The following is a 27,755-nucleotide window of genomic DNA, read 5'->3' on the forward strand; positions in this document are numbered from 1 at the left end:
GCCACATAGAAAGAGCATGCAAAACAGACCAAACTAATACCCAAAAAGAAAAATATGGAAAGAGCAAAGGTTTTAAACCTAAATTAAAGGCCAAAGCAAACGAAATGCACAAAGTAACAGAACATTCAGATAACACACACACAGCAGTGAGGAAGATGACTTGTCATGTTTAGAGCTGCATAGCATAACTGAAGAAGACCGGAAAATAATATGGGTCACGACAACAATGTCTGGAGTGAAACTTAAAATGAAACTGGACACAGGTTCAGCCTTGTCAGTTATCTCTAAGACCGACTATGACAGGCTGTTTTCTCACTTACCACTGAAAAAGACATCAGTGATGTTAAAAACGTACACAGGTGAAAAGGTGTCACCCAAAGGGAAACTTAAAGTGGATGTGGCCTATGGATGTGGCCTATGACCAAACACACAAGTTAGAGCTCTATGTCCTGAAAACCACAGGCCCAGCTCTACTAGGGCGTGAATGGCTGAGAAGAATTCAGCTTGATTGGCATGCAATAAAAGCCCTGAATATCTCAACAAACCGCAAGAGCTCCACCCGCAACCCTGACCAGAGACTGTCACAGTTGTTGGAGGCTAATGCACACGTGTTTGAGAAAGGCATTGGTAAACTTAAACACCTAAAGGCCAAAATTGAACTTGAAAAAGATGCCAACCCAAGATTCCACAAAGCGCGCCCAGTGCCGTATGCACTACGTCCTATGGTAGATGCCGAACTGCAGAATTTGGAGGCATCTGGCATTCTCTCAAAAGTTGACTGGAGTGACTGGGCTACGCCCATTGTTCCCGTGATGAAGAAAGGAAAAAGTGAAGTGCGTATATGTGGGGACTTCAAGGTGAGCATTAACCCGGTGCTGCGCATAGTGCAATACCCCTTTCCACGAATCGAAGACATATTCTCATCATTGGCTGGTGGGGAGAAGTTTTCTAAGGTCGACTTGTCACAGGCCTATCTCCAGATGGAAGTGGAGGAGTCAAGCAAAAAGTTCCTAACCATCAACACCCATAAGGGACTTTACCAATACAATCGACTTGTGTTTGGTGTTGTTTCAGCTCCATCTGGCAAAGAGCCATGGATCAGGTGCTCCAGGACATACCTGGAACACAATGCTACCTGGATGATATTATCATAACAGGAAAAGATGATGATGATCACTTCCAGAACCTGAGCAAAGTACCAGGCTGAATGAGTACAGTCTACAGGCAAAGAGAGAGAAATGTGAGTTTTTCAAAAGAGAAATCTCATACTGTGGACATGTCATTGACAAGCACGGCTTACATAAATCACAAGACAAAATTGAAGCAGTACTGAAAGCACCTAAACCTGAAAATGTGTCACAATTGAGATCGTACCTAGGTCTCGTTAACTATTACCACAAGTTTCTACCAAACCTTGCTTCAATGCTGTATCCACTAAATGCGCTACTGCAGACAGGAGTGGAATGGCGTTGGTCAGAAAAATGTAAAAGGGCATTTGCAGAAACAAAAAGACTAATAACATCCGACGAGGTACTTACCCACTATGATCCATCCAGACCCATCCGTCTAGCATGTGACGCGTCCCCGTACGGCATTGGTGCAGTCTTATCGCACACAATGGATAATGGACTTGAACGCCCAATTGCATTCGCTTCAAGGTCCCTTTCAAGTGCCGAACGCAACGATGCACAGATAGATAGGGAGGCCCTTAGCCTGGTATGGGGTATCAAAAAGTTCCACCATTATCTCTATGGCCAAAGGTTTACCTTAGTGACTGATCATTAGCCCCTAGTGTCAATATTCAATCCACGGAAAGGAGTCCCAGTGATGTCAGCCGCGCGACTACAGCGATGGGCCCTGTTCTTAGGAGCACACTCGTATGACATCGAGTTCAAGGGGACTAAACAGCACTGCAATGCTGATGGTTTGTCGCGCCTCCCACTATCAACATCTGTAGAAGAAATTCCATCAAAAGGTGACCCGGCTGAAATATTCCACACAACACTGATAGACCAGCTGCCAGTTACAAATGCCATGATACGAAAAGAAATGCGGAATGACCCAACACTTTCCAAGGTGTATGACATCACAGTACAAGGTTGGCCTGCCCATGGGAATCCATGTTTTCCTGAGTTTTCGGCAAGACGTGATCAGCTGTCAGTTTGCCAGGGAACCTTGATGTGTGGATCACGTGTGGTAGTGCCCTCCAAGCTTCGCACCAGAGTGTTGGACAGTCTACATGAGGGTCACGTAGGTACGGTGAAGATGAAAAGCCTGTCCCGTAGCTACGTATGGTGGCCAGGGATAGATAAACAAATTGAGGACATCACCAAAACCTGCCCAGGATGCCAGAGCATTCAAAACGCACCGCCACAGGCTCCCCTACATCCGTGGGAATGGCCGTCTGCACCCTGGCAGAGAGTGCACATTGATTTTGCTGGCCCGTTCATGAACTCAATGTTTCTTATAGCTGTGGACGCTCACTCAAAATGGCCAGAAGTAGTCTCAATGAAATCAACAACATCCGAAAAGACTATTTCTGTTCTGAGAACCATGTTCGCCAGGAATGGCCTGCCTGAGCAAATTGTGAGTGACAATGGCCCACAGTATACTTCTGAAGAGTTTCAAGATTTCATGAAATAGAATGGTATCAAACATTTCAAGTCAGCACCTCACCATCCAGCAACAAATGGGTTAGCAGAACGGTTCGTACAAACATTTAAAAAGTCCATAAAAGCAATGACAAAAGAAGACATCTCTCTTCAACACAAAATTGACAATTTCCTTCTGGTGTACCGCAATTCTGTCCATGCAACAACCAATCAGACACCTGCAATGCTGTTTATGAACAGACAGCTGAGATCTCGCATTGACCTTCTGAAGCCAAACCTGAGGAGAGAAGTGCAGAACAAACAGTTCAGCAGTTTTTCAGGTGAAACGGCAAGAAGCTTCGATGTGGGACAGCAGGTACTGGCACGTGATTACCGAGGGGACAAGTGGTCGCCTGGAAAGATAGTCACTAGGAGCGGCCCTCTGATGTACGACATGGACACTGGCGAGCATACATGGAGACGTCATGTGGACCAGCTGTTGAATGTTCAACCACAGACACTGGAGCAACCAGCACATCCACCTGATCTTGGAACCAACTCCGACCACAGTACAGTGACACCCACAGTTACAGAGGAAGTGCCACTTACAGAGAGCACTCCACAAGTTCCGAGACGTAACCCTGAACGACTCAGGGCACCACCGAAAAGATTGGATTTGTGAGTTCACTTATAGGACTTATGGACTGGAAAAAAAAAAAAAAAGTTTCAACATATGTCAACTGAATAACAGATTGTGTTAAATGCATTGACAATGTTATATGTTACTTTAGTTATGTAGCATTAATCTAAAAGGGGATGAGTGTAGTGTATAGAGTGGATCTATTTACTTCAGCGGAACCACTCCCCTAGCAATTGAGTTTACCTGTAGGTTACCTGCCAGTGCAGTGATGTGTACATTGAGACTACAGTGAAGCTCAGTAAAAGTCATGTTCATTCTACCTCCGAGTTGAATCATTTATTTATGTTTACTTTGTTGAGTAAAGACACAACATAGTGTAGTGGGTATATAGCAGTTGGTGTAGTGTAGTGCGTATGCAGTGGTTGGTATAGTGTACTGGGTATATAGCAGTTGGTGTAGTGTAGTGGGTATACAGTGGGTGGTATAGTGTAGTGGGTATATAGTGATTGGTATAGTGTAGTGGGTGTATAGTGGTTGGCATAGTGTAGTGGGTGTATAGTGTAGTGGGTATATAGTGATTGGTATAGTGTAGTGGGTATATAGTGGTTGGCATAGTGTAGTGGGTGTATAGTGTAGTGGGTTACGCTTCTTACTTTTACACTGTAGACTGTGGTTCAATGCCTGCCTGGTAAAACACCCTACACTATACCAGCAAGTGTTCTTGGGCACCACCTCCACCTACCTTTGTAAATTGATCAAATTTTTAGTCGTTCTGGATAACAGTATCAGCCAAATGCCGTAAATGTAAAATTATGCATGCTGCCAATGGAATAAACCATTTTCACTGGATAAAATGGCTTAAAACAAGTAAACTATGTCTACAAATAAGTGATATAATCATCTTCTATTTTCTTAGCATAATCTTATGTTTTTACTGGCTCAGATACAGTTTTTCTGCAGTGTTGTTTAATGTATACGTTATTCCATCCCTCTTCTCCTCTCAGTTGTTCTTCCTCTGTTTTTCTTCATCATGCTTTTCCTCAGTTGACCTTTCCTTGAATCCATGCGCAGCATTTTTGGCAGAAGCTCAGAACAGTGGGCTGCAGTCGTGCAAACACACGTGCACACGCCCACACAGATGGCTTCTTACACATATTTCAGAATGTCAACTACAAATCCTGCACCCACCTGTTTACTTCATGGGTTTAGTTTTTGAATATGCTGATGAGATATATTATAAATCAAGGCAAACGTCTGCTGATGGACACTTTTACTGCTAGCTCTGCTAGAAAAACCAGCATAGACCAGCAAAACCAGCACATGCTGCATTTTGGATGCTGGTGTGCACTGACTGGTCTGAAATGATCCTAAATTTAGAATGAGTCTAGTTGAAATTGTTGTTAAGTTAATCCAACAATAATAAGTTATCTCATTATAAGATGATATAACAAATTTCTTGACATTCTTTACTTGTTTCGAGTGATTTTATGAAGTGTAAGTGTTGTATGTGGTTCTACGCAGCAAATTTTTAGTTTTATAAAGTGTTGATTGTTCAAAGTTACAATTTTAGAGTTGATTATGGAGGTTTTATGCCCAGCGAGATGATAGAACAGAGAGTCTTGTGTTATAAGGGAGTGTGAACACCAGCACTCTTGGCAGGCGTGGTTTCAACTTCCGGTGACTTTTGTCAGTCCAAGAAGTTGATGAGTAAAGTAATTAGATCTTTGTTTAATACAGAACTTGTAATTGTGCAATTTAAAGCTATTCCTATACTTTTGTAAACCTTATTTACATTATTATGCTAAATTATTGTACAAAACATGCTACCAGTGTATACATTGTGCATTTTTATGCAACACTTAGTTCCAGCCGCACAAGCTGATTGGTTGAGACACATTCTAACTGTCCTGCTATTCAGTGGTGAACAGTAACTAAGTAAATGTAATTCGTTACTGTACTTAAGTAGTTTTTTCGTGTATCTGTACTTTACTTTAAGTATTTCTATTTTGGGCAACATTTTACTTTCACTCCACTACATTTCAAAGTCAAATATCTGACTTTTTATCTTCACTACGTTTTGAGAAATCTGTTGTTCCTTTTGGTTTTTGTGTGTATAAAAATGTAACATGTCAAAACGAAAGAAGCGCAAAGCAAGAAATCCAATCAGGGCACAGCGGTCACTTTGTTCTGAGCTTGTTTTGATCTGTTGGTCATACCAACCCAGTGCAACCACACGGTTCAATGTCAGTGCAGCAGCGTAAAAATTTGGGACTAACTATGGAACTAACCTAACTTTGTGTAAATAGACCACAATATAAAAATATGTACACATATGCAGTCGTGACTGGCATGTTTCTTTTTTTCTGAATTCATACAAACACTTTCATTTTATAGTAAATTAGTTTGGGCTGGTTTGTGTTTATGAACAGAGACCCACAGATCAATACAGTAAAGGAAAACTTCTCTGTGAACCTGAGTTTAAAGACAGTTTTTATTAAACTTATTCAATTTATAAAGTAATCTTAAACTGAAACTTTGCTTGTCTGTAAAAAGAGATTTCAGAGCCACTTGGTTCTCCCTGATGGAAACTGTTTACCTTCAGTGTTTTGTGCTTATGATCATTTTAATAGACGTCAGCGTCACTAATTAATGACATTCTATTAAAAGACTGGTTTACCAAGAGAGACACTGGAGGATTTTCACCTAAAATGAGTTCATGAAGCGAGTCTTGTTATAAAAATGATAACAGGACATCAGAGCCATAATTAATCTTTTAGTACTTTTACTTTCGATACTTAAGTACATTTGAAGGCAAATACTTTTGTACTTTTACTCAAGTTGAGGTCTAGAATAAGGACTTCTACTTTTACTGGAGTAATATTTTACCTTGGGTATCTCTACTTTAACTCAAGTACATGATTTGTGTACTTCGTCCACCTCTGCTGTTATTTCACCATAACATAACCGGCTTTTCACAAATACTGTATCACACTGTTGAGATGCCGTTGCTAAGCAACGACTTTGACAGCTGTAGGAGAGGCTCAAGTCATTTGAATGTTTTTATTTATTACTTTGCCACAAACAGAAAAGGGACACTTTTAAGATCACATTTGACCGACAGCTGATTTGGTCAGACATGGTGGAATTTCTGAAATAGGTTAAAGATTTTTCAAACATTAAAGCACATTTAGAGTAAAGTGCAGTGAAAGTATAAATCATATAATGAACAGAGAAGAAAGGTAACTGCCCTGAGCAAGAATAGAAATAGAAGAAAACATGCAAAGAAAAAATGGAGTGTGAATGCTGGTCTGTGTGGAGCTGGACAACAAACTACTGGCTGTGCAGCGAGTGGGTGGAGCTCGTTACTCTGACGCAGCAGCAAGCTGCTCGTTAAGGAACTATAATTTAGTGAAGGAACTGAACATTAAAAAATATTAAACGCCGCGTTCACGGCCCAGTTTATTCATTTCTTACTTTATTTATTTAACTGTTGTATTAAAGCAATAGAACACTTAAGGAGTGTGTTATCACCAATAACATCATGGCTGTGATGATCTACGGCTACCAAATCACAGCCCTGATGTTATTTCAGGATAGCACACTCCCTCTCGAGTTCTACTGCTTAATTACCACTTTTTCTAGCAAATCCATGTGTGTATAATTAAAAGAATACATGTTTCAAGTGTTGGAGAACTTGCACATCACATACACAGTATCTAATCTGCTTATCCTCCTGGGTTGTGGGGGTTCTGGAGCCTATCCCAGCAGATATTGGCTAAAAGGTAGGCAACACACCAGACAGGGCATGGGTCCACCTCAGGGCAGACACACACACACACACACACACACACACACACACACACACACACACACACATTTTCTAAGATGCTTCTCCCTCAGGGTCACGGGGGGTGCTGGAGCCTATCCCACCAGTCATTGGCCAAAAGGTAGGCAACACACCAGACAGGTCATCGATCCACCTCAGGGCAGACACAGACATGCATATTCACACCTAGGGGCAAGTCAGCCTGACTGTATGTGTTTGGACTGTGGGCGGAAACCCACACAGACACAGGAAGAAATGCAGACGCTACACAGAGAGGACCACTGGTCACCCAGCTGGGGAGTTTAGTGGTGAGGCAACAGTGCTACCCACTGCACCACCACACCATGTGTGGAGCTAGGAATTCCATGCAATGGACTCCATGGGAGAGCTTATGACAGCTTTTATACGTTGAATATCTTCTCCAATGCGGTGCTAAATCAACACCTGTGTTCTGAGCTGTAGAGACTTTCCAGTGTACCATGCAACACCTGAGAGGTATAATAACAACACCTTCAATCCTGACATTTTAATGCTTGACCTCTTATTCTGTAGGGTATATTTTGGTTTGTCCATCTGAATTTACATGACAAAACATAACGGCAAATTATTATTTATATTAAAACTATTTTTTAAATAATTATTTATTTATTTTTGTAAAAGCCCCTCAAATTAATAGAGCCTATGTTTTATGATCTACACATATCACTATATGCTGACAATTTACTGCTGAAAACCAAAAATCTCAGACGCTCTTTGTGTTATTTTATAAAAGTATTGTTTACAGAGCAGATCACTGAAGAGACCATCTGTTTATAGTTTATAGCCCAGATTTGTGGAAAAATGGGTCGACTTTCAGTAGAAAAACAAACTGTGAGTTCAGCTTCTTTTATTGTAAGGGTTTAAAATGACATCACCATCTATTTGACTGGAAAGAAGAGTTACAGCCTCATATGACGCCCACCTTCTGAATGTAGCTTATGAAATATGAAAGTTATGCAGAATATGATAAAGTGTGTTTTGGAACCACCGGTGGTCCCGAGGAGTTGAAGAGACTACATGGTGTAATATAGCAACACTTTATAAAGTGTACTTAACTCAGATTGGTGTGAACCTGGACACTGAGAACCTGTTCATTTTAATTTAGAACTGGCAAATTTGCTGTGTATATAGAATCTTTTTGGAAATGGTTCAAGAACTGTTGTTGGTGTTAATTCTACACCTACAAAAGATGGCTCTTCAAGGGTTCTTTCATAAAGAAAATTGTTCTATATACTTGAACCATTTGCTTGCTTATGGTGTTCTGCAGAACCTTTCTGAAAAGGGTTCTATAAAGCACCAAAAAGGGTTCTGCTATTGTCATGAGCTTGACATTGTGACAGCAGAAGAACCCTTTTTGGTGCTATATAGAACCATCGACAATGTATCCTCCATCAATCTGAAGAACCATTTCACCATGCATATGTTTCTTGCTATTGTATACAAGCTTGGCATTGCAATTATAGCAGAACCCTTTTTGGTGCTATATAGAAGCACATTTTCCATCAAACTGAAGAACCTTTCGACCATGTAGAGAACCATTTATAACATCCTGCCTTGCCCTGTCCTTGTTTTGCTCTGTTCCAGACTTTGTTTTCTTGTTCCATGTGCTTTTGTTGTTTTTCAAGTCTTTGTCTCCTCCCTGGTCCTGTCTGCTTGTCCTCTGTGTCCTCTGTGTGAGAGATGGTCTTGGGTTCTTGTTAAATGCAGAGGTGATAATATCAGGGAGGTTGGGTATCAGCCAAGGAACTTGGCCCTGAACCACGAAATAAAAGGTCATTGATTTGATCCCAGATGGTCACATCTTTTTGCTGCCAATGAACCCTTAAGCAAGGTCCTAGGTTCCTAATTGGTCTCAGGGGATGGGGCCTGCATGTGGCCAACTCTGCCCTAAAGTTCCTTTAGGCAATGGTTCTCATATTAATATCTCCAATATCAAATATGAAAGCATGACGTATGATTTCAGACGTGACTGGGTTGCTTCAGTTCTGTGGCCGTTCACTCAGATATTCACCACACTAACATTTATCTTCATTTTACATCAATTATCTGACCGCCTGCATCAGTGGACCCTTGATGATAGTTTTCCACACCCCTCATCTGTCTTGCTGTATCAGCAGATTGTTAATGAGGACTTACTCTCCTGCAGTCTTTACAGTCTCTAAGAAGAAATCAGTGGTCATCACGCAGCTGTTCTGAATATGGGCTCAGCTATGGAGCTTATATCCCTGTACAGGGACACAGGATATGGGTGCTGGGGGGGGGGGGGTCTGCTTCACCCCCTGATTAAAACATAATAGCAATAAAACATTCTGACCTTTATAATAACTTAAGTGTAGTAAAGACACATGAGTACAGAGCCCTGCAGGTGACGTCCCCTATAAATAAAAATAATATGTGGCCATAACTTAGTAAGGCATGGGGAAAAGAAATTGAAGTTGTGGCCATAACTTATTAAGGCATTGTGACGTTCAGAATTTGAAATTGAAAATTATTTTTTTTTAAAATATTTGTCCATTTTGAATTTGATACCAGCAACACGTTCCAAAAAAGGTGGGACGGGGGAACAAAAGGCTGGTTTTGTAATGATAAAAAACACCTGGTGGTTGATTGGCAGCAGGTCAGCAACATGACTGGGTATAGAGAACATCTTAGAGAGGTGGAGTCTTTCAGATGTAAAGATGAGGAGGGGTTCACCACTCTGTGAAAGACTGCACCATCAAATAGAGCAGCAATTCAAGAAAAATGTTTCTCAACATTAAACAGCAAACTGACCTGTCTGCAGTCCAGACCTGTCACAACTGAAAACATTTGGTGTATTAGGTGACACGCACCCAAATACCTCAGTAGATTCGGACTTGATCTCCCAGAATCCTCTGGGAGATCAACTGACTGCCACACAGACTACAGACAACGATACTTACCTGGACTTAATTTCCCAGAACTCTCCGAGAGGTCATCTGACTCCACATGTGACTGAGTGCTCCTATCAACAATCTCGATCTCCTGAATACTAATTCTTATCACCTGTGTTTATAATCACATGACAGACTTAGCTCAGTATTTAAGACTGGACTTTAGTTAGGATCTTTATGAAGTCTTCCTTCCATTCTGTGATCCATCCATCCATCCATCCATCCATCCATCCATCCATCCATCCATCCATTCATTCATTTTCCAAGCCGCTTCTCCGTCAGGGTCGCGGGGGGGTGCTGGAGCTTATCCCAGCAGTCATCGGGCTACTAAGCATTTATTCTGTTCTGGTTATCTCGTGTATGACCTTTGCCTTGTTTGGACTTCATGCCTCTGCCTGTATTACTGACCACGTTTTTTGCCTTTCCCATTTTGCACCGTTTGCCATTGTGGTATGCTTGTGTTTTTCTTATTCTTAACATTTCTGAAACTGACCCATGCCTGTTTTTTGACAATGACCTTGGATTATGTTACTATCAGTAAAGCCTCTTCTTGTTTTTACATCTGTGAGCATCTGAACCTGTTTGACATGTTACATTATGAAATGAAAAATGACAAATTAACCCCGAAATGATGAGCAGCTGAAATCCTGTATCAAACAGAAAACATTTCAACTTACTTGGAACGTGTTGTTAGCATCAAATTCAAAATGGGCAAATATTTTTCAAAAAACAATCAAATTTCTCAGTTTCAGTATTTGACATGTTGTCTTTGTAGTATTTTGCTTTAAAAATATGGTTTAAATGATTTGCACATCATTGCATCCTATTTCATTTACGTTCTGCACAGCATCCCAACTTTTCTGTAAATTTTTAAAATTAACATTGACATTGATAACTCTATAATTAAAGAAAGGTAAGAGAAACATTGAGACAGTCTTATGTGAACATTTAAACATCAGATTTTTTCATCACAGTGAGCACGCTTTATTTGTCTTCTGAAATATATCAGCACTACTGGAGCGAAACCTTGTATGTCTAAAATGGCAACGTTAAAGGAGAAGGTCAAATAAGTTTTGTTACAAATTGTAAAAAAGTTAATGTAACCTGATTTTTTCCAAGTAATTTTGGACTGTTTTTGTTGGTCCTTTCATCATAAAGCTTTAACATGAGGCTCAGGCTAACTAGCCTTTTCAAATTCTGCAAAAACAAAAAAGGAAAAATAGAGCTACAAGGTTTCTGTTTGACTGCAATGGTATATTTTGCATGTGGAGTATGGAAAAACAATGTGTAACATGAAACAGCACTTGTGATCACACGTTTTTTCCCATAATCAGATGGCTTTTCATGTTATCACACTTAACGTTTATACAATTTTTTTTCCCCATAAAACCAATTTTTAAAAATATGATCATATTTTAGAACATGTTTTTTGTGACAATACATTTTTTTCACATGTGCTAATGTTTATCATTTTTTTCGTGTGTTTTTAATGTTAACACACGTTTTTCCCATGATTGCACATTTTTTCACTTGTTTTTTAAGTGATCATGTTTTTTTACATTTGATCACATTTTCTTTTTTTGAAGTCACATAGTTTTAACACGTGAAATTTGTAGTTTAATGCCGAGGTTTTTTGTTTTTCACCAGGTTTTGTCATTTAGAGCCTGAGCTAAAGACCCAGTCCTAACAGATACACTTCACAGCTTGTGAGTTTACAGAAAAAAGGAGAAATTTTTCATTCATTTTTTCATCTCTCCGTCCACTTTTCTATAGATCTCTCCTCCAGCAAACCATCACCCTGTAGTTTTGAATAAAATACATAGGAGTAGTTCTGGAACCACAGAACACATTTCACTGAGAATTCTAGTCAAAATACATTTTCAAAGCAAATATAAACAACTTCACTCCAGTGAGATGTCAGGACACCCAGCGTGGAGTCGTGGAGAGTCTACATTCAGAGAGGGCGAGGCACGCTGCCTTCTGCCTCCTCTCCATCAATCATACCCCCTATCTCTCTGAACGCCCTGAGCAGATCTGCACATCAGGATCTCAATGAGGAAAAAATGCTAATCTCTTCCAGGAGGCTTCCCTCACGCCAAGACAGAGAGGGCTGTGTGGGTGTGTAAGGATATTTTGTGGAAATATGGAAGCTGAGAGGCCATTTTTAACGCCCGGCTTATTTTCAGGAAGGCCATTACAGTTTCTGCCAAAGAAAGCATTTACACATATGCAAATAGAGGAAAAGCACATCTCAGCTTCTTTTCCACCTTAGGGCTTTTCCTTGCCTTCGTGTCTCTTAGTTTTTTATGGTTGCTTATCAATGAATTTCTAAAGCAGAGCTCATTTTGTCCAACTCCAGACTCGACTTGAGAAAATCGAGAAAGACTTAGGACTCGACTTTGACTCTAACAACAGTGACTCAGACTCTGACACAGACTTGATCCACATGACTCAGAAAGACTCAAGACCCAAAGTGGACAGTCAGACTGCAGACGGGTCTCCACACACAGTCAGTTGGTTTTCATGTGAATGAATTTGTTCCCTGCTGTAAACGGAATAAACGGCTTCATGAGGCTGAAGCGGACTTCTTATTCGCCAGCTTCATATTGGGATTTGTCATTCCACCTTAAATGGCGCAGCCGTGAGTCCCTGGAACGTAACTGCTGCATCATTTAAGGCGGAACAGAAAACTCAAATAAAAAAGCATTAATCGGCTTCAGCTTCATATATTCACCATCGTTTTACTGTCTGTTCTGTAAACTTTGCTCAGCCCAGTCATTTTCATCCTGTGAGTCCAAAGCTCCCAAAAATTAAGTGCAACTGTGCGATTGAAAAGGGTGGTGTGGTGCCATTCACCTCATAGCCAAGTTGCCCCTAGGTGTGAGTGAATGTGTATGACTGTCTGTCTGCCCTGTGATGGACTGGCATTCTGTCCAGGGTGTAACCTGCCTTCCACCCAATGACTGCTGGAATAGGCTCCAGCTCAGCACCATGACCCAGAAGGATAAGCGGCTTAGAACAGTGTACATTTAAAAAAAATTTCATGTGTAGTTGCACTACTCTTGCATGCTTGTCATTGTTATCTGTGTACCATGGGCTTTGTGTTTTTGTTGGAAGGGAATGAATAAATAAATGATAAATGCCCAGTTTTGTCACCATATGGTGCAGACAGAACTCAAATGATCTGATTCTGTTTACACATTGCTGTGCTCCTAAAGCATCTTCAACATCCCTGCTTCTCTAATCTTACAGTCTGGGTTTGATTTTATTCCGAGATATTTTTAGAGTGAAGAACATCAATAACCAAACACAGCAAACAAGACCAGTACTGCACACCGACCAACGTTTCCACACCTCTTCACATTGTAAAATCAATACATGCATGTGTTTCCAACAACTGCATTCAGAACAGAACAATTTCTGAATAGAATATAGAACATAAACACAGCACAAACATTTGTGGAGACTAAAAAGAGGGGTACTAACAGAGGGGATCCCACCAAATCTCAAATACAATCAGTGAGGTGGGCAGGACAGTCAGGGCAGTGATAAATATTACTGTGATGTTATAAATGCTGTTAATGTAAAGTGTATTATTATCATTGTTGTTGTTGTTGTTGGTGGTGGTGGTGGTGCTGGTGGTGGTGTTGATAATAGTGATTTTTGGTGGTGGTGTTGGTGGTGATGTTGTTGTTGTTGTTGTTTTATTTACATTTACTTTCTCATTTTATATTTTGTTGTGGCCTAATATGGTTGTGAAATTTGTGGAAAAATGACGGCAGTCAGCTTAAATTATTGCAGTAGGTGATTATATAGTTATCATATTATATGATTATATTATATGACACGCCTTACAATACTGCAATGCTAAGGGCTTTTATCTCATTAGTTAGCAATAAAAGTCAATAGATACATTCACATACTGCCAGGATTAAAGCCTCCCATCAACAAACTGTCAGTGAAAGAAGCGAATTATTTGAGTTGAAGATAAAAGCGAGTGGGGTCATCTGCAAATCAGTCTTCGCTCATTTTAAGACAAGGTGCTTTTTGTGCCAGAGACAATTTCTTCATGTACCCTCGTTTAAAAGCAGCTTTTTCTCAGGCTTTAACTGTACTGGCTAAGCAAAACTGTTGGAAAGCTGCATTTATTATTGCCCTCTAATTGGTCTTAAACAATCGTTAATTCAATCTGGCTCTAGGCTAGCGCAACACTAAGCACTTGTTGGGTTGTTTGGAGCAACAATGATGTATAAGCAACTACTGCAGTTACTGCAGAAACAAGGCAACCTGTCAATAAACCTGATTTATGGCCTCCTCAACAGCAGAGAAAGATCCTCTGACATCCCTGGAAGCTGTGTATAGATCTCTACAGTACACAGTGAGGATAAACTGTACAGACGTTTTTGTTTTTTTATTTAATAAACTTTTAAAAAAACGTATTCACTTCAAATTTGCACACTTGATGTCTTCTCACTTCGTATTTATAAATATGAACTGAAAAGTATTGTAGCATTCATCTCTTCTAGTAGAGACATGGCTCAAACAAGACATAGTGTTTTATTAACCAACTGTTGGAGGCCACAGCCACACCATACATAAGGAGAGTTTTCTCTAGTTCTCTCTAGACCTCGCTACGTCTTATGACTCTGAGCTAGACTGACTCATTTCTTCCTGACCTACACATAAACACAGCCAGCCAGCCAGTCCACCTTCACAATAAGAGTCCTTATAGAATACTCCAGCGAGCAAATGCTGAAGTGCAGCTAACCTACATTCATACACATTAATATACATTTTGAGATGGTTTTTCAAGGGTTCTTTTGTACAGAAAATAGTTATATAACATATCAACATATAAAATATTTGCCCACTTTTAATTTGATTCCAACAGCGTGTTTCAAAAAAGTTGGGACGTGGGAACAAAAGGATGGTGAAGTTGTGTAATGCTAAAAAACACCTGGTGGTTGATTGGCAGCAGGTCAGTAACATGATTGGGTATAGAAAGCATCTCAGAGAGGATTCTTTCAGAAGTAAAGATGAGTAGGGGTTCACCACTCTGTGAAAGACTACACCATCAAATAGTGCAACAATTTGTATGTATTTTCTTATATCGCTACTGTCAGAAGAAAACCCTGCATCTCCATTTTTACCATTTTTCAGTTTTTCTGGGGTTTTTTTGGATCCAAAAGAAAAAGCCAAAATTTATTTGGAAAGACATCTGGTTCCATTGACTTACATTAGAAGTACAGTATGCTTTTCTTCTCCTGTAAAGTTCTCATTTTGGGGATACAAGTGGGAAGTCATGGGCTGGAGGTCAAGGAACCAGCCTTGTGATTGAAAGGTTGTTGGTTTGATCCCCTGAGCTGACAGTATGTGACTGAGGTGTCTTTGCGCAAGACACCTAACCCCCAACTGCTCCCTGGGCGCCCTGGGTAGGGCTGCCCACTGCTCTGGGCAAGTGTGTACACTGCCCCCTAGAGTGTGTACTCAGTAGTGTGTATGTGGTGTTTCACTGCACAGATGGGTTAAGTGCAGAGGTCTAAGTCCCTGTGTGCTGTGTGAATTCTGTTTCTTTTTAATAACTATGCCAAGAGTGAGTATGAGGGGTACTAACAGAGGGGATCCCACCAAATCTCAAATATAATCAGTGAGGAGGGCAGGACAGTCAGGGCCATTATACATATCACTGTGATGTTATTGTAAAACACTCAATATGCTCATTAGGAAAAAAAGTTAATTAGTGAAATTTAATGTATTAATGTTGCAAAAATCTACAGGGTTTGGGATCAATTATAACATTTGGTTTCTTCTATTAAAATAAATATGATGTATCATGTGTGATCATCTTTAAATGCTACGCATAACTAGAAGACAGACGCTAGATCAGTTTATAAAAACTTGGATGGCCTAGTCCAAATAGCCTCTGAGTAACTGAGCTCTCCCCCGTCTCTCCTGCGTGAGAGTGCATAACGCAGTGCAACGTACTGAACGTATTGGCAGCAGAAACATCTGAAAGTGACTGACGGCCTTCCTACACAGCTAAGGGGGAATGACGGATGGACAGCGCATTGCAACCTGACAGAAGTGCGATGCCCACGAGATGGTGATCAACAGTCGATGGAGAGTCAGTCAAAGTGCTCCGTACTGAAGTAATTATATCAGTGTCCATAACTGTAGTCCATCCTGGTCCTCTGAGAGCTCCATTAAACAAGCAGCACATCACTGAGGGAGCTCTAACAAGCCAGCACTAATTCAAGACTTAACTACTTGAAGGGGAATTCCACCAGTTTTTCTACATTTCTGCATTATTCAGAGATTCATCGTTCAGAAATGGTTGGTTGTACAGACTCAGATTTCTTTACAGTGGTGGTGATAGGAACCAGGGGTCGCCATGACTACAACGCAAATATAGACATGTTATTTACCATCCAGAACCACCAGAGAACCTGCGTGAGTCTTCTGAGCTTATATGGAATGTTGATGATAGAAAATTGTGGAAAATCTGGAATAATAAGTTTTCTTTGGGGACTATTTTGCACCATGGATTAAGTTTACGAGCAAAGTCTCCTCAAAACTATCATAAAACAGTGTCTCAATCATCAGGCAGGGAATTCATAACCATTTCATGTAGAAACTTCCTGTGAGGGAGCTTTTAGAGGTGGACGTCTGGTTCCTGTCACCACCACTGTGAACAGTTCTGACTCGGTAAGTTTATCTAGAACAGAACCTTTCACACCAAACTACTCTGAACGACTCTGTTTACATCTGAACTACTTAATTATGCAGGAATTTCGAAAAACATGTTGTAGTTTCATTTTAAGAGCTTCATGTTTCTACTTTAAAGGGGAATTCCACTATTTTACCATAATTAAGTGTGTGGGGTTTAGTGGGAAATGGTTCAGATGTCTTTACAGTGGTGGTGATAGGAACCAGAGGCCACCTCGGCTACATGACAGAACAAACCACTGTAAATGACTTTGTTTGTATTTGATAGCTGGAAAAGTTGGATGAATTTATATTTAATACATTTAATACGGCAAATTATACCGCAGTTAGTTTCGGCCACGAGAGCTGATTGGTTGAGAGCCTTTCTAACTTTGCTGTTATTTCACCATAACATCACATTTTTTCACAAAGACTGTATCACTCCACTGAGACGCCGTTGCTAAGCAATGACTTTAACAGCTGTAGAAGATGCTCAAGCCATTTGAAAGTTTTTACTTCTTACTTTGCCACAAACAGAAAACAGACACCTTTAAGATCACATTTGACCGACAGCCGATTTGGTCCGACTCCGAAGATGAGACAACACTAAATTCCCAAACTGTCGTCACCACTGAGCAGCTTTTCAGTCGGCAGCTGTGACAGAAGAACAGCTAAACAACCTGGAATCAGCCAAAAATTAACCCAATACCATTCGTCAAAATAAATGGGCTATAAGATGCTTTACAGACTGGCTGGAACAAAACAACATTAATACTGATCTGGAAGAACGGACCAAACTTAGCTGAACTTGATATTGCAGCAGCTTTGGCTCAGATTTGGCTCTGATTTGGTCAGACTCTGAAGATCAGACCACACGTTTGGGGAATGGTAATGGTTTCATTACTGGCTGATTCCAGGTTGTTTAGCTGTTCTTCTGCCACAGCTGCTGACTGAAAAACTGCTCAGTGGTGACGACAGTGTGGGAATTCAGTTTATGGAGCTGAAGAATGAACTGCCGGCTGAGCAGTGAGTGGGCGGAGCTCATTACTCTGATGTAGCAACAAGCTGCTCGTTAAGGAACAATAATTTGGAGGAAGTAACTGAACATTAAAACATATTAAACGCCGCATTCACGGCCCAGTTTATTAATTTCTTACTGTATTTAACTTGTATAAAAGCAATGGAACACTTGAGGAGCATGTTATCGCCACGGCTGTGATGATCTACGGCCACCAAACCACAGCCGTGATGTTATCGGCGATAACGCATTCCCTCTGTGTTCTACTGCTTAAATGACATGTAACTTCTTCATGAACACTTGTTAATTTTAAGACTAGCTACATAGTGATAATTCCGTCGTGTGTATTTAAGTAAAGCTCATTTGTCGAGTATCACTGAGAGCAGCAGTGCAGCCAGAATGTTCTGGAACAGCTTTTCAGGCTCCAACAGACAAAATCATTGAGTGTTGGGGCACCGTTGTTGTGCATGCTCACAATCGTGAGCTGCTGCCCTCTTGTCTATGTATCTGTCCGGACGAGGCCTTAGCTGAGGAGCTCACCTCAGTTACAGCATTCTGTGAAGAGTAAGTAGGACTAGTCTTCAGAAGAACCACTGCAGGTTCTTGCAGGGAGACCATCAGTGTTCCCCATTTGGAGGGGAACCCGTGTCACAGAGGTTGCAGGGCTTAAAAAGTTGGTATGTACATTTACATAGTTGATCTGAGATGAAACACTATCTCCCTATCGTCACTCTGCATTTGTAAAACAGCTCAGCACAACACCAGTTTTCAACATTCCAGAAACCATTTTTAATATAAAACAACATTTTTAAAAGGTTTAACTTCGGAATTTGTATAAAACAGATTCATGTTTACTTTTAATATCATTGATGTTTTACTACATTTTAGAAAATATGTATTTTCTTTTAAAAATTATTTGTCTCAAAGATTTTGATCGCTGGTGTTTTCAGGACTCTTATTCTACATTTTAACACAGTATTTTCAGCTCTATTAAACTGCTTCTTTGGCCTGAGGCTCATCAGAGAGGAAGAATCTCGAGCCCTGAGAAGGCGAGTCACACTTGCTCACTATATTTCATTAATTTATTAATAATTTTGCTTATCCGGCAGCTCAGGACTCCTATGTGTCACCACTGTTTTGAGCTTTAATGGCTGTGTAATTAACCGTAATTTTTATTACTGATTTTAAACAGTTCACAAGGTCACCTGACCATGAGTCAGTCGATTTACAAAATCCTCAATTTTAACCAGAATGTCACCATATTCATAAAACACTACTGACTGTAAAATATGTTTGGATTTAAGCTCCTTTCTGCATGTATGATAATAGGCAGTGGTGGACAAAGTACACAAACCATGTACTTGTGTTAAAGTAGACACACCCAAGGTAAAATATTCCTCCAGTAAAAGTAGAAGTTCCTCCCTTTAGACCTCCACTTGAATAAAAGTACTAAAAGTATTACTAATAGTATTACTATAGTAATACTAAAAGTATTTACCTTCAATTGTAATGAAGTATCAAAAGTAAAAGTACGAAAAGATTAATTATGACTCTAATGTCCTGTCATCATTTTTATAACAAGAAAATTCTCCAGTGTCTCTCTTGGTAAACCAGTCTCTAATAGAATGTCATTCATTAGTGACCCTGACGTCTATTAACACTAGCATGACTGAGATTTCAGGATCCTCAGGACATCACCCCTCCTTCTTGCCAGCAATTAGCAGGACCATAAGTCAGCGTTTATTATGTTACGTCACAGAGAAGCACTGAGGCAGCAGCTCTGTGGTGTATCCAGAAAGCCTAATATATAAATATATAATACACTGATTGTTGTTGTTAGTGTAATATCTCCATATCATTATCACCAGTATATTTGATATATATATATATATATATATATATATATATATATATATATATATATATTTATATATTTACAAATACCATTTTTGGATACAGTTATACAGTACTGCTAAATTTGCTAAAATCAGGTCGACAATATTAGCATTGTCTGCCATCCTGTGAACCTTGGTAGCTGGCTAGTTCACTCCGACCTAGTCAACAGTATGAACGACTGACTGAACGAACTAACGAAACGAAATTAAACTCGAACAAGGAAATGTTGAAATTATGTTCAACTGAACCATCTTCTTTAAGTCTGTGAGAGTTCTATGTACAGTAGAACCATTTGCATGTTTAAATGGTTGTTTGTATGGTGAGATTGTTCGTCAGATTGAGGAAGTGTTACATGTGGCTCTATAAAGAACTCATCTAAATAGAACCCTTACCATAACTAAAGAACCATCTTTTTAACTGTGTACCAAGACTGCAGTCAATGTAGTGCAGGTGGACATGGAGATGGTTGGTGTGAAAGTACAGGAGGCAGTGGATAGGGCAAGATGGAGACAGATGATCCGCTGTGGCGACCGCTAAAGGGAACAGCCGAAAGAAGAAGAAGAAGAAGACCAAGACTGCAGTCAGCCTGAGCTTCTGCTGCTACACGGTTGCTTAGAGGTCACAGTGCCATCTACAGCAATGAAAAAGCACATGCAGTGGGGTCCAAACATCTGATACCACAAATGCTTTAAAACACACACACACACACGTGCACTCTCTCTCTCTCTCTCTATCTCTCACACACACACACACACATACACGTGCACTCTCTCTCTCTCTCTCACACACACACACACACACACACACACACACACATACATGTGCACTCTCTCACACACGCGTACACATACATCTCTCACACACGCGTACACATACATCTTCTAAGCAGCTTTTCCTTCTGGGTCTGGGGCGGGGCGGGGGGGGTGGGGGGGGGCGGTTGTAGTAGGGTTCTAGAGCCTATCCCAGCAGTCATTGGGCAGAAGGCAGGATGCAACCTGGACAGGTTGCCAGTCTAACACAGGGCAGACAGACAGACAGACAGACACACAGACATTCTGCTTTAAAATAATTTATTAGAAATGATATCAGCAGTTTGAGTGAGTAGAATCTTTTTTTTTTTGGGTGTCCAAAGGAAAAATTGATGTCATTCCAATGCAGCAGAGAAATGGTAATAACTCTACAGTAATCCATTACAGGTTGCTGTTAAATGTTGTATAATCTCATAATATTCTTACAACATTCGCAAATACAATAATAATAATAATCATTTTATTTTTGTTTTATTTTTATTTATTATTATTATTATTATTAAGTAGTAGTAGTATATTTTTTATGATATTGATAATTTTTCAATAATTTATATAAAAATAAGAAATATTAGATGTATCAATAATATATCGCTGTTGTTGAAAGAAAACCTTGTATCTCCATTTTTGTCTTTTTTCAGTTTTTGACTTAATTTGAAAATACCTGGTGCTCTTTACATTGTGTGTAAGTTTCATAAAGAATGGACCAAAAGAAATGACCTAAAATGACTTGGAAACAAACTCTGATTCCATTGACTTACATTGAAAGTAAAGTAAGTTTTTTCCTTCTCCTGTAAAGTCATCCCATACTGGATTGAGCATGTCGGACAACGCTACACTCGCGGCTCTTTCAATGTGATTTCAGAGATCATCCTGTAGAACCAGCGCCGAACGCTCTGAGCTGTTGGAGGTTCACTGGCCATGAAAATCATGCTGCACAGTTATGACGGATTCAGTGGAGAACGCAGAGCGCTTTCTGCTCAGGGGTCTCATCTCCTCTCAGACTGAAGGGAGCCAGTCAGAAACTCTATGACCCCCTCTTACAGTATATAGTGTTATATACTATTTCATGCTGTACATTTAAATACATTTAAATAAAGTGTTGTTTAATATTAAGAGGTGCTCTATGCACTAAGCAAAGTGAGCCCCATGAGACGAGGGCCCTATGACAGTACAAATTAGATTTTGTACATAAAATTACCTTTTCAAAAATACATATTCACTACAAAAACAAGCTCAATTTGTGACTGTGATTATTTTCAGGAAATTCAACGCAGCCTCACACCTCAGTCAAGGTTATAATGGAATTTTCTGTGTTGTTACATCGCGACACACCTGCATAAAGAAAGGCTGTTATGAACAAAGCAATAAGGTAATAATCTACATTTTTTTAATGTATCCTATCATCCATCTATTTTAATAGTGTAGATAGCTACAGTTATTTTTTTTAGTTACTTAAAAAAGGTAATCATTTACAAGGTATGGATTTATTTATGCTTCTGAACACTGCCAAGACCAAGGAGATGGTGGTGGACTTTCGTAGGGTTAGGCCACCCACACAGCCAATCTCTAATGAGGGAGTTGAAGTGGAGAGAGTAATGACCTACAGGTATCTCGGTCTGCAACTGGATGATAGGTTGGACTGGTCAGCCAACACAACCATCCTGTACAGGAAGGGTCAAAGCAGGCTCTACTTCCTGAGGAGGCTGAGGTCCTTTACCATTTGTAGGAAGCTCCTGCAGATGTTCTATCAGACCATGGTTGCCAGCTGTCTTTTTTATGCTGTGGTGTTCTGGGGAGGAAGCATAAAAAGAAGAGATGAGATGCGACTCGACAAGCTGGTCAGGCAAGCGGGGTCAGTGGTCAGTGTGGAACTCTGGACTCTTTAGTCAAGGTGGCTGAGAGAAGAACTCTGCACAAACTGCACAAACAAAAAAGAAAAGAAGAGAGAAGAGGGAAGAGGAAAGAGGAGAGGTGAGGACTGAATCTGAATCTCATGTTAAATCATGAATCATCATAGGTCTTACATCTCATGCTTATCTTGTGTTTCTTTATTCAACTGTACATATAGACAGCGTGCTGCACATATTGCACTTTCTGCATACCTTATTGCACGTCTTGCACATCTGGACAAATTTTTTTTTGATACAATATCTGCACATATTTATTCATTCAGCGTGGTCATTATATGCCGTTACCTGTGACTTCTTCTACAGTCATTATTGCACAGCATCTCTCATCTCAGGTTACATATATATATATATATATATATATCCATCCATCCATCCATCAATTTTCTAAGCCGCTTCTCCGTCAGGGTCGCGGGGGGATGCTGGAGTCTATCCCAGCAGTCTTTGGGCAGAAGGCAGGATACACCCTGGACAGGTCGCCAGTCCATCTATACATATATATATATATATATATATATATATATATATATATATATATATATATATATATGTATATATATATATATGAATACACACACTCACACACACACATATATATACAGAAAGCATAGGTACTGAGAAGTGGTCTGTGGTCCCCACCTGCAGAACCACTCCTTTATTGAGTGTGTCTTGCTGATTGCCAATGATTTCCACCTGTTGTCTATTCCATTTGCACAACAGCTGTGAAATTGATTGTCAATCAGTGTTGCTTCCTAAGTGGACAGTTTGATTTCACAGAAGTTTGATTTACTTGGAGTTATATTGTGTTGTTTAAGTGTTCCCTTTATTTTTTTGAGCGGTGTGTATATATATATATATATATATATATATATATATGTTTTGACAACATATGCTGCCGTCCAGACGACATCTTCTTCAGGGAAGGCCTTGATTGTTTCAGCAAGACAATGTCAAACCACATTCTGCATGTATTACGGCAGCATTGCTCCATAGTAAAAGAGTTTGGGCGTTAAACTGACCTGCCTGCAGTCCAGACCTGTCACCACTGAAAACATCTGGCACATTATGAAATTAAAAAATACAACAAATGAGCCCCTGAACTGGAAAATAAGAACAGAAAACATTTCACTTTTTAAACTACAACAACGTCTCCTCAGTTCCCAAACACTTACAGAGTGCTGTTAAAGAAGAGGTGATGAAACACAGTGGTAAACAACTTTTCCCAACTTTTTGTGAACGTGTTGTTGGCATCAAATTAAAAATGGGCAGATATTTTTCAAAAAACAACAACATGTGTACTATTTTCTATGAAATATAGGGTTTAAATTATTTGCACATCATTACACTTTGATTTTTTGTTAACACTTTGCACAGTGTCCTGGCTGTTTTGGAAATGTAGATGTATTGACTAGACTTATTTCACCCAGAGTCTATTAATTTAAAAATGTACATCCAGGAGACCCCATTAAATTTAGCTTAGGGTCCCAGAATCACTAAATGTGAAAATGTGGGGTATTGGCCCTTTAAGTCTGGGCCTCCCGCTCTGCCGTAGCTGCTCGGTTTTGCTCCACGTCGGCTGCAGCTGCGCAGTGTTTGCTTTACACCTGCCCAAGAAATGAGAGACGGCAAACCTGAGAGCCGCGGACACTGACCGCGCAGTTCGCTTTGGCGCAGCGCAAAGACTTGAGATAATAAAAACACACAAGAAGCGACACTTCACTGAGGGCCACCATGTTCAAAAAACTGAAACAGAAGATAAATGAGGAGCAGTCGCCACAAAGGAGTGCCCAGTCACCACAGCAGCAGGCCCAGGTTAGTAGCTAACTTGCTCGGCTAGCTTAGCTCGTAGCCCAACATTCACGGCTACAGACGTTAGCGGGAGTGGATTTATTTTATTGTTTATCAGTCTTATCACTAATTCCTTCGTCACTCAGAAACGATGAGCCCTTATTATTGCAGAGCTCAAGCTGAAGTTGGCTTGTTTTGGTCTTGTTTGGAATTTTTTCGTTCCACCTTAAATAGTGCAGCAGCTCCATTCTGCCGTCCGAGTGGGCAGAATGGAGCTGCGCACAGTTTAAGGTGGAACGGAAAGATCGTTGCAATCGACGCTTTGTTTTGAATCTGCTCAAGCTCGTCATGTGACATTTAAAAGGAAAACGGCAAGGTCGTGTTTCAAAACGTACTCTAGGAGGTTGTTTTGGTCTGTTTTGGAGTCTTTTCCCACACGTGTTTACAGTTTTCCTATAACAACACCAAGGTTAAGTTAGCTTAGCTCGCTGTTTCCGCGGACGTCACGCTCAGTTTACGGACCCAAATGTCAAACGAAGCCAAAACCAGCTCGACTGGCTGGAGTGAAAACCAAACTAGCCTCCGCTTCTGACCGAACAAGCTTTTAAAGTATAATTCAATAGATTCCACAAAGATCTCGTACAGTTTTGACTTATGGCAACAGTCATTTTATGCAGTTTTGTTGTTTAAAGGAAAACTCCACCGAATTAATAAAAAGAATTTCCACCATCAATATTATATATAAAACTATATATAACAAGACATGTGTTTTGCATATTTATTCCGTAGTCATGGCGACCCCTGGTTCCCATCACCACCACCGTAAAGACATCTGAACCCTTTCACACCAAAGCGCTCTGTTTACATCTCAAACATGGGGGAAATTTTGGAAAATTGGTGGATTTCCCCTTTAAAGTAGAAACAGGATGTTTTTAAAGGGAAATTACACCAGGTTTCCAAAATTTCCTGCATTATTAAGTGGTTAAGATGTAAACAGAGCGGTTTGGTGTGAAACGCTCTGCTCTAGAGAAACTTACTGAGTCAGAACTGTTCACAGTGGTGGTGATAGGAACCAGATGTCCACCTCTAAAAGCTCCATCACAGCCTCAGTGTGATGTATAAAAACACACGCAGGGTCATCGAGACCCCTGGTTCCCATCATAACCAGTGTAAGGAAACAGTGCAGTAAACGTCAGAAAGTTCTCAAAAGCTGTATCTGTGTGTTTTTCCTCTTAATGTCTAAGATGTATACCGCTGTTGTGTCGTTTTTCCACAATCTCAACAAATCACTCACAAAATTAAAATTTCCCTTTGATCCGGTACATTTCTCAGCACTGCAGTAACAATGAGTGCTTGAATGTGTGCCTTGTGCTCATGTACTACTTTTAGTGTGCCAACTTTCGATTTAGATTTTTGGTATTTTTCATGTTTAAAAGTTTTAAAACTCAAATTTTGTTGTATGCAAAATTTTGGAGAAAATAAGTGAAATCATCTTCTACAGAGAAGACACTTCTGCACATTTTAATGTGTAATTAGTTTATTTACTGAATTTAACTCACTGTAATAACATTAAATAACATAACATCTGTGCCAAGACTATAGCACATTTGATTTTATGTTTAAATATTAAAGTTTGTTCCCTGTTGTGAATTTGTTGAACGTATATTCATGTAAAAAAACAATAATACAGTCTGACTGGGGGTGTTCAAACTTTTGCACACAACTGTATATAATGCACAGGCTGATTTGGCTCAGATTTACTCAGCGCACACTCACTAACAAAATGAACCAAAAAAATCACATCTAGAGTGTATAATTGATTCATAATAAACCCAATCATTTGATTTAGGGTATGAGAATTACGTAAGTACCGCCCCCTCCCTGCCCACTTAAATCTGATGGGCTGCGTCAACAGTGGTTTCCATGAAAAATAGTAAATTAGAAATTAGAACACCTCCTTGTTTCTCCGCTCATTGTCCATTTTATCAGCTCCACTTATTCTATAGCTGCACTTTGTAGTTCTACAGTTACAGACTGTAGTCCATCTGTTTCTCTGATACTTTGTTAGCCCCTTTTACCCTGTTCTTCAGTGGTCAGGACCCCCATGGACCCTCACAGAGCAGGTACTGTTTGGGTGGTGGATTATTCTCACCACTGCAGTAACACTGACGTGGTGGTAGTGTGTTTGTGTGTTGTGCTGGTACAAGTGGATCAGGCTTAGCAGTGCTGCTGGAGTTTTCAACACTGTCCACTCACTGTCCACTCTATTAGACACTCCTTGTCGGTTCACCTTGTAGATGTAAAGTCAGATAGTTCATCTGCTGCTGCACAGTTTGTGTTGGTCATCCTCTAGTCCTTCATCACACACTAACACACCACCTGAAGTGCTGAGAATGATCCACCACCCAAATAGTACTTGCTTTGTGAAGGTCCAAGGGGGTCCTGACCACTGAAGAACAGGGTAAAAGGGGGTAAGAAAGTATCAGCGAAACAGATGGACTACAGTCTGTAACTGTAGAACTACAAAGTGCACCTACATAGTAAGTGGAGCTGATAAAATAGACTTTATATATAAATCAGAGTTTACTCTAATTGCACACTTTTTTAATAAGGACATTTGCACAAGTCAGTGATTCTGACCTTCTGTTAAAAATGAAATGGTGCAGAAATTTGAAAAATTGGTGGGATTCCCCTTTTCCATTACGCTCTTCCTGCCTGATTGTCTTGTCTGGTTTTAACTAATAATTATCCATCACTAGGTGAGTTCAGGTGAGCGGCGTGGTCAACCACCTGGCTTGCACCCGGATGCCTCACCCACCCCGAGTGACCGAGAGGTAACGACTCATTCTCTTTTGTTTTTTAATGCAATTTTTTACACGGAGTGCACCAGGTTTACACCGTTAATGACCAAAATGACATTGTGAATGCTGCTTATCAAGGTTTATTCTACAGCAGAGCTCTACCACACTCTGTTCATCTCAATGGATTTACCTGCTCGTATGCCCTGAAGACGTTTGACATGTTTGAGTAAAACAAAGCTCACGTTGATCTGTGCAGATTGTCTGATCTAACAGTTATATTTACTAAAAGTGCCTCTAGGTTTTGAGATGAGAAGACCCCAAAACATACAGACTTCATTAAAGATAAGATAAGATAATCCTTTATTAGTCCCACAGCGGGGAAATTCACAGTATTACAGCAGCAGCAGAGTAACAGGAGTAAGGCACTCAGTAGTAGAAACGGGAAACAGTATAAACCTTATCAACATTATAAATAATAAAAATTAAAGCTAAATCTCTAGGCTATTTACAACAATAATAAGGATAATAATAAAATAAAATAAGAGTTGCCTAGGAATCTGTATTGCACTTAGCATATTGCACAATGAAAAATGTTCGCATTCTGAATGTAAGTGTATATTGTAAACAGTAATTAAATGATAATAGTAATAGTAGTAATAATAATAATAGTAAACAAGAACTAGGATATCATGTGGAAGTACTTCTGTTACATAAGACATATTTAATAACATTGTTATTTAATATCAATAATAAAAAGCTCAGCTGAATGCAAAGCTGATCAACATTTATTAAAGAGCCTATACTTGTTTTTGTACCATTCACA

General features: G+C 39.9%; 1 protein-coding gene and 1 pseudogene across 3 annotated transcripts in view; both read left to right on the plus strand.

Annotated features, from left to right (window-relative positions):
• The first annotated feature begins 404 nt into the window (after nucleotides 1-404).
• On the plus strand, nucleotides 405-2,643 carry LOC119263486 (annotated as a pseudogene).
• A 21,284-nt stretch (nucleotides 2,644-23,927) lies between these two features.
• golga4 (golgin A4) overlaps nucleotides 23,928-27,755 on the plus strand; it is an 82,278-nt gene continuing 78,450 nt past the window's right edge. For all 3 annotated transcript variants that reach the window (XM_017702647.2, XM_017702648.2, XM_017702650.2), the window contains exons 1-2: nucleotides 23,928-24,155; nucleotides 26,891-26,965. In XM_017702647.2, coding sequence (XP_017558136.1) covers nucleotides 24,075-24,155; nucleotides 26,891-26,965 — 156 coding nt within the window. In that variant the 5' untranslated portion in view covers nucleotides 23,928-24,074. The remainder of the gene's footprint in view (nucleotides 24,156-26,890; nucleotides 26,966-27,755) is intronic.

Source organism: Pygocentrus nattereri, chromosome 5, assembly GCF_015220715.1.
Source record: "Pygocentrus nattereri isolate fPygNat1 chromosome 5, fPygNat1.pri, whole genome shotgun sequence".
Lineage (NCBI taxonomy): Eukaryota > Metazoa > Chordata > Actinopteri > Characiformes > Serrasalmidae > Pygocentrus > Pygocentrus nattereri.